The sequence below is a fragment of the Medicago sativa genome, chromosome 5 (assembly GCF_051527215.1).
Source record: "Medicago sativa cultivar Bolivia chromosome 5, Bolivia_mono, whole genome shotgun sequence".
In the NCBI taxonomy this organism is placed as follows: Eukaryota; Viridiplantae; Streptophyta; class Magnoliopsida; order Fabales; family Fabaceae; genus Medicago; species Medicago sativa.
In genome coordinates this window covers 60,673,680-60,682,061 of record NC_140753.1, presented here as the reverse complement: position 1 = coordinate 60,682,061, position 8,382 = coordinate 60,673,680, and the positions used below count along the sequence as shown (strand labels likewise).

General features: G+C 34.9%; 2 protein-coding genes across 2 annotated transcripts; one reads left to right on the top strand and one right to left on the bottom strand.

Moving 5' to 3' along the window:
- Positions 1–244: 244 nt before the first annotated feature.
- LOC146923680 (E3 ubiquitin-protein ligase SINA-like 7) lies at positions 245–2,748 on the bottom strand. The gene is made up of 2 exons (XM_085708813.1): positions 1,873–2,748; positions 245–1,668 (listed from the first exon to the last, which is right to left on the bottom strand). Exons 1-2 carry the CDS (start codon positions 2,626–2,628, stop codon positions 1,417–1,419), a joined length of 1,008 nt encoding a protein of 335 aa, XP_085564939.1. The 5' UTR covers positions 2,629–2,748; the 3' UTR covers positions 245–1,416.
- A 2,599-nt stretch (positions 2,749–5,347) lies between these two features.
- On the top strand, positions 5,348–6,364 carry LOC146923679 (uncharacterized). Its single transcript, XM_085711755.1, has one exon. It carries the CDS (start codon positions 5,348–5,350, stop codon positions 6,362–6,364), a length of 1,017 nt encoding a protein of 338 aa, XP_085567881.1.
- Positions 6,365–8,382: the final 2,018 nt, after the last annotated feature.

Sequence of the window (8,382 nt, the reverse complement as noted above, 5' to 3'; positions counted from 1 at the left end):
ATTACTAGAAGAAAGATGTGCATTAACGGAACCATGTATCCAAGATCTCAAGACAATATCACCAAACTAACCCAAATGAATTTTTTTTTTGGTACAAACCCAGGTGAGTTTTTTATTATGTTATATATTGTAAAATACTTTAATTTAAAAATATTACTAAGGGTGTGTTTTTAACAAAAAAAAATGTTCAACTAAAAGATAATTAATGTCGTATTTTCTCTTATAAACTAGATATATAAGTAGATTTGATCACAAATACATCTAAAGATAATGTTTTTTTTAACTCAAATGAGGTGTAGATTGTGAACCGATGTACAACTACAACTATAAGTAGATGAAATAAAAAGGAAGGTTATAAATGTCTAGGGGACATAAAACCGTATCCATTAACGCCAAAAACAAACCACCCAACAAGAGTAGTACATATCAATCCAAAGGGGTAAAGAATCAAATCCAAATCCGAGGTAAACAATCACACACCACATGCACAATTCATCAAGCCATCACACGAGCACGCAACTAAATTGCAAAAAAATATGGTGTGCGAACATTCGCTAGTACAGAACTTAGATCATGATACACATTGAATGCATCGAAACACAATAACATCAAGCATTAGTGGACATGAAGCAACATGATCAGAGTAGCGAATGAAAAGAAGATCGAATCTAGCATACCACAACGGCTGATCGCTTTGGTGGCTGATTTAACTGCCCCTTCAGGGATTCAAGGGGGGTTGTGACGCGACGGAAGATATCGTGATTGTACCAGACGACATGGAGGCTACATGGCGGTGGTGAGGTTTGGATTGTTGAATAAAGGAACAGACGTTTTGACATTGGTTTGGTTCTTTATATTTTACAAAAACATGTACTCACTAGAATAGAAAGTTCCCTCCCTCCCTTGAAGAAATCATCATCACCATGTGAAAAAAAGTATCATAAAAATATTTAATGATGACAAATAACAATTCAACAGTAGTTCCCTCAAAAAAAAAAAAAAAACAAATCAATAGTTTTGTCAAGGTTTTATTAGCTGAGAGGTCTACATCAGCGAGAACTTAAAACGTGTAGATGTTTGTAACTGAATTTAATAGTGTTGATGTTTTCGCTGAGACAACAACAAGTAACTTGAATTCAAACATGTTTGCAAAGAATTCAAACATGTTAACTAGAATATTCCTAATCGCTTTTTGTCAACATCAATTGCAGGAGTGATCAAATGTATCCATGCGAGAATAACTCTACAATTTTAGCTAAAGTTTGAAAACTGAATATATTTCTTCAATTGCAGAAAATCATCCATCATAAAAAACTATTTTACAGCTCAAGAAAAAAAAAAGGAAAAATTCAAATCCTTAAACAAGAAATGCAAAAGTCAAGGACTACATGTTATCAATAATGTCTGATATTTAATCTAGCTATAGTGTGAGTGGTTGCCTTCATGATGAGGGTCGCCGACGAGGTAAAGGATGGACTTATCTTGGATGTCGTAATCATCAATGGTGTGGCGGTCATCTAGTTGCTTATTTGCAAGGAACAAATAATGCTGGTGCAATATGAACCATTCCTTGTCACAAATTTTTGCTTTCACGCTGGCCACCGTATCTGAACTCTCCACCTTCAAGGGGATAATCTTTCCAGTCAGGGTTTGTACGAAGATTTGCATCTACACCACAATTACCAACAAAACTAATCAATAATAATAAATAACACCAGAAAAAAAAAACTGAAACATGTTACAATCTTTTTAGTCATTTAAAAAAACGAATGAATTTCATATAAAATGATAGAGTTAAAATTCGAAAGGAAAAAGAAAATATCAAGACTTTAATTGAGAAGAACAATTGAGGTAAAGAAAAGAGATAGATACCTTGGGGGTTATGCAAATTTCTAACTTGAGTGGTTCGGAAGAACCAAATTGAATTAAAAGGAACTCTGATGAAAGAGTTTCTAAAGAAACTCGTTGGACATTCTTCGAAAAACTGTGGAACTTTGCACTGGATTTCTGTGACCTAACCAAAATATCATAATAGTAGCGTGGTTCAGAAGATTTGGGAGGACCAATGCATCTAATATTGAATGCATTTTCCACACTCCTAGTTCTTTTATTTAGAATGAACAATTTCCCAGCACTTTTCTCTTGAAGAATAATGGCTTCATCATTAAACTTCAAGGTGACAAAGAAGGGGCTATCATATGAAAATTGGATTCGAGAATCCCTGTGCTTATGGCTAAAATGGCTAGATAACACTTCAGATGACGTCACAAAGTCACAACCTAAAACGGGGCAGGAACATGGCACATAGATGCATTCTTCTTCATGCTTCTTCTTTCCACTATAAGTTATTCTCTCCTTGCAACCATGTTTTACGTTCGGACATGATATTTTGATAGATTGCAATAGATTCTCAATGGCTCTGGATCGTTTTAAGGTAATGCCTGGAAAACATCTTTGACACCTGGTCATGTGTCTAGAACAGCAGATAGAGCAAACAACATGACCATTATCACACTGAATTGCGACATACAAGAAAATCATCAAGTTAGATTGGGAAACATTTGCTGGAATAAAATCAATTAAAATAAAGAGATTTTCTTTCAAAGGTTTCGTGCAATAGCAAGCCATGCAGTAAAAAGTATAACAACCTCAATTTTAATTTTTTTTCATATATGGGAGGAGGAATGTTAGTTGTTAATCATTATATTTATTACGAGGGAGAGTTCCATATCTAGGGGTGTAAAAGGGTCAGGCTGGACTAGGCTTTATAAATTCATAGTCTGGCCTACTACAAGAACTATAGGCCTTGAATCTAGCCTGACATTTTTAAAGATCTGGAAAAGCCTGAAAACTTATTTTAATATATATAAATGGACAGGTCTGACAAGTCTAATAGACTTTTTGTAAGCATTGTGATGCTCTATATAATGAAATAGACTTTACAAAACGCCTGAGCCTATCCTTGTTATCAAGGAGGCGAGTGGGGTTAGGCTTTAAATAGATCATGTAGTCGACATCTGTCGGGCAGTCGGCTTGTTCCCAATCATAGTTATCACTTAAACCCTATGTTCGTCACTCATTCTACCAAACCAGTTTATCATTTCTATGTGTTGAAATATTATTTAGCAAAAGTACATCTTATAATAATGTGTTGAAAAAGTGATTTTTTTCACAACAAAGGTCTTTTAAATCTTGTTGTTAACGTTTTCACATATTCTATAACAAAAATACACATGAGTTGTACTCATTTTCAATTAGAGATTTTAATTCAACTTTTTAAGTTTAGAAAACTAAACATGTTTAGGAGTATCGCATAGGCAAAAAAATCACCAATATTTTGAGTTATCTAACATGTGTTGTAGCATATGTACGAGTGTCTGACACTATGCGTTCAATATCGAAACTTAGGCTACCCACTCATGGGATCGAACCAATAAAATTAATCATTTCCACATGATTCTCAATTTTTTCCCTCAAAATCAATCACCACAAAATATGACAACAAATTAATTATTCATGCATACCTCGAACACAGGGATAGTCAAGAATGCATAACAAATGCAGCAATCAAACGCATGAGGATTGGAAATCATCAAAGAATCAGAAGTCTCGTCACAGTTGTTGGTACGTGCCTCCATTACACGGTGATTAGGCTATAATATTGATAAAAATGAAAAGTATTATAGATAACTACATTACACCATTTTACAACTCTTAATAATAAAAAAACACCATTACAACTTGAGGGGGATCCATTGACTCCAAGAGTAAGTCTAAAGACTTACTCCAAATCTTAACCCTTCATCTTAATAATAATTAATGGCTATAATTGATTCTTAATAATCTCTATGCATGGTATAGGCCTTCTTCGTGATTCCAACGGCAAAAGACATGGAAAGATTGGTTTTGACACAAACATGCGTGTCTCCAATCCAAAAGAATCAGCACAGTATCGTTCCACTATTTGATTAATGCTACAAATCTACCAGGAATTGGTTTCATCGAAATTCATTATGCATAATCATAGGTCACTCATCAAATCGGACCTTTTAATTTGCAATCAACAAGTTTCAAACACAGTTTTTTTTCCTTCATAATTTGGTGTAGGATTTTTTATAATGTTTGGTTCAGATATTGAATTTGTATCAATGCACCGATTATTTTCCACGGCACTTACATGATATAGTGATGAAGGTACAATTTCATTAATAAATGAATGGATTTAAAAAAAACCTTCTACCAAAAAAAAAACCTAAATAGAATGAATCGATTTCCTAGAGAAGAATAAAATGATATTGAAAATTAAAATTCTAAAATATGAAATATTTAAGCCATATGCGTTGGTAGACGAAGGGCTGTGTGTGCGCCATTGTCATGGAACCTGAAAGGGATGAATGTAGTGCACCAATACAATGCAATGCTCCTAAGTTAACCACACATAGGAATTATTAGTAATCAATTATAGCCATTAATTATTATTAAGATGAAGGGTTAAGATTTGGAGTAAGTCTTTAGACTTACTCTTGGAGTCAATGGATCCCCACTCTTACAACTTTATTATTATATAATCAAAAACAAAAAGGGGAGGGGTAATACCTCTTTAAACGTCTTTTTGAACATGTTGCTTTCGGATTTGCTAGATACTGATCGATCTCTCTCTCTCTTTTGTGTAGTAACCGACATCTCTCTTTTAAAGGCAACTGAATTCTCAAATTCAAATCAATCCTAAAAAATAGTTTTAAAAAAATGTATATGATTCAATTAGATTTAAACCAATCCTACAAAAAAGCCATTCAAATGGATCCTAATAAATGTATTCAAGTCAATCCTATAGAAGTTTATTTATTGACCGTAATTTAATGTGTTTAATTAGGTTCTTTTGATTTTTAGTGTACGATATTAGAGGCAAGCAAGAAAGAACAAAGCATGGCAATACAAAAGAGTGAAGAAAGAGCTATTACTTGCGCGCCAAGTAAACTCTAGTTGAATTGTAATTTGAGTTTCATTTACATTTCATTTGTATTGCATGTAGTTAGTTACAGATTCAGAGCTTATAAATAAGCAACCACTGTAACCGTTTTACACATTGAATCAATAAGAGATTTTCATTTCACTTTCTTCTTCCTCAAGCTTCAAGCTTTAACATTGGCGTTTTCCATGGCAGTTACGTTCTTAGATGGTATCAGAGCAAGTGAATCTTGCTCTGCTTCCGCATGATATAGATTGAACGCTGTTCGATTCATCTTTTCTCTTTCTTCGCATTTCATTGCGTTTTGATTACTCTGTTTCTTCGAATCTTTTTGCTTCTTTGAGATTCTTCGTTTGTGATTGAATCTTTGGTTCAACAATGGTGAGAAATAACAATAACAATAATCAGGATCAAGCTCTTGATCCTTACTACGTTCGTCCTTCAGAAAATTCCTCAACGGTTACGGTTACGCCTCAACTAACCGGTGAAAACTATCACTCTTGGTCTATGAAGATGCGAAGAGCTCTTGCGATGAAGAACAAATTCAAATTTGTTGATGGATCTATACCTATACCAGAAGAGGATGATTTGCTATATGCAGCTTGGGAAAGGTGCAACAATCTTGTTCATACTTGGATAATCAATTCTATTTCGCCTTCAATTGCTCAAAGTGTAGTGTTTATTGAGAATGTTGTGGATATGTGGAATGATCTAAAGGATAGATTCATGAGAGGTGATAGAATTAGGGTTGCACAATTGCAAGAAGAAATTGCTAATCTGAAACAAGGAACTAAGAAAGTCACTGAATACTTCACTGATCTGAGAGGTCTATGGGAAGAGTTAGATCAGTTCAGGCCTATGGCTCAATGTACCTGTCCAATTCAGTGCACTTGTTTTGCTATGAGGAATAACAAAGCATTTCGAGCTGAAGATAGAATCATTAAGTTCTTAATGGGATTGAGTGATGATTATCAAGGTGTAACATCACAAGTATTACTGATGGATCCTTTACCTCAAATAAATAGGGTTTTCTCTATGGTATTGCAGCAAGAAAGGAAGATGCAGTACAATGTGGTAGCTACTCCTATAGATGATACAACATCTGGTCTTGTTAATGCAATGGATGGACAAAGACAATTTGGAAGAGGTAGAGGATATTCTCCTCAAGGAAGAGGAAGAGGAAATCCCAGAGTTTGCAGTTTTTGCAATAGAACTAATCATACAGTTGAAACTTGTTACAAGAAGCATGGATATCCTCCAAATTGGGGAAGAGGAGGAGGAAATACATTTGCTAATGCTAATTTTGTTGAAGGTGAAGAAACTGAGTTCAAAGGAAATGCATCCACTGGGAAAAATGATGAAAATGGAATGATGCTGACCAAAGATCAGTATTAAAGTTTGATTGCATTGTTAGAGAAAAGCAATGTTGAAGCTAAAGGTTCTGCAAATGTGATGAAGGCTAGCAGTTCAACTATGAATGCAGGAGGTAAATTCTTTACCAGTAATGCTAGATGCAAATTTGATGATAATAGCTGGATAGTTGATACAGGTGCTACACATCACACTTGCCATGATTTGAGTTGGTTTATTAGCTACTATGAAATTAAACCAATTAGTGTAACATTACCTAATAAGACTATAGTGGAGGCATGTTACAAAGGAAATGTGAAGTTGACAGAATCTTTGCACATTCATGATGTATTATACTTGCCACAATTTGCTGTGAATCTGATATCTGTTTCAAAATTATGCAAAGAGCAAGACTGTATACTGAATTTTGAAGCTAATCAGTGTATCATACAGGCACTACTAGAAAAAGGACATTTAACATCAGAGATTTCACATCAGTGGAACATTACTTGATGGCAAAAGCAACGCGGTGGCATTTTTGTAATTATTGCAAAATATGCATCATGTCTTCACATCAGCAGATAGGATACCTGATGGGAAAACACTGGACGGTGACATTTTCACATCAGTGGCAATAATGCCTGATGGGAAAAAGCCTCCCTATCAAAATAAACACGCGTAAGATTTAATAGTCACTCACCGCATAACATTAACACCCGCATCATTCAACACAGAGACCCTCCTCTCTCCTCCTTTTGGTTCCCCAGATCTAAGTGCACAAACCCCAGATCTAAGCGAACAACTCTTCCGGATCAGCTCAAATCCACTCTCCTTTCGGTTCTTGAATCCCAAAGACCCTTTCTTCTCAAATCCACTCTCCTTCCTCAACGCGTAAGAGTTTTCTTTTCTCATTCTGCATATGCTCTTTCTCTCTTCTATCCTCCTTTTTTTCTCCCTCTCGTTCACTCTTCTTTTTCTCTCTTTCTACATTCTTTTTTTCGTTTTTTAAGAACAGTAAATAAAAAAAAAAAACTATACTAACTCTTGATCTAATATGGAAAAGACTACCTTTAATTGTTTGGTACCGGATTTTTGACGATTTTGTGGTTGATTTTGTTTACGGGTACGGTTTGTGAATTGATTTTGAGATGGATTCTGGCTTGATGTTATGCTGCTGGATTCACAGCTGTGATGTGTGGGTTTATGGTAAAATTGTGTGTTGTTGAATTTCTGGAAATGGTTTTGGTGATTGTGGATTTGATTGTGTGTGTGACTGATGGTTTGTGTAACTGTGTTGTTTGGAACTATTGCAGGTTGTTATGTTTTGATTGAAATAATTGGCTTCTGTTACTGGTTTTGATTGAAAAGAAAAGAAGTTGATTGGGCCACTTTCATTAGTGAATCCGTTTACCCAAACCTAAGGCCCAGTAGACCAAACACCCTTTATATGTAAAAATAAGATCACATAGAAACAAAGGAGAAAAGGAAAAACGGTTTCTAAGAAAAGGGGAAGTTGCGCTGCAAACTGGGAGGGATAAAGTAGTATCAGTATATTTCTAGCATGAAACTTCTTGTCTTGTTTTGTGTGTATGAACCTTGTTTGTTGTGGATGTACCCTTCTTGGTTTTGGTTGCTGTTGACATAGACATTTTGAAGGTTTTGTTTGATTTAGAAGAATGGTTGAAGTTATAAGTATTATTGTGAAAATTTGTCCATTCAAAGAAAAAAAGGCATATTTTATCTGGTCTTGTACCAGGCTAGTAAGCAGAAAATTCAAAACATTTTTAAAAAAACGAGGTAATTCACATCGGTACAAATTCACCTGATGTAAAAGGTGTTTTAGCACACTAAAACTCACATCAGTGCAGGTTATTGCCGATGTGAATAACACATATTTGACATCGGCTACTTTTGTACAGCTGATGTGAAATCCTATCTTTTTGCACTATTACAGATCATATGACATCAGTGGCTGTCCACCCGATGTGGTTTTCGACATATCACAACGGTTCATGGCCTGATGTGAAAAGTGAATGACATACAACATCACCTTTAGTTACATC

Bases quoted from the DNA above. Each gene is read 5' to 3' on its own strand.
- LOC146923680 (XM_085708813.1), bottom strand. From the start codon at position 2,628: ATGGCTTGCTATTGCACGAAACCTTTGAAAGAAAATCTCTTTATTTTA. The intron at 1,669-1,872 runs GTATCTATCTCT...ATTGTGGTGTAG, and splicing joins AAATTTGCATAACCCCCAAG to ATGCAAATCTTCGTACAAAC.
- LOC146923679 (XM_085711755.1), top strand. From the start codon at position 5,348: ATGGTGAGAAATAACAATAACAATAATCAGGATCAAGCTCTTGATCCT.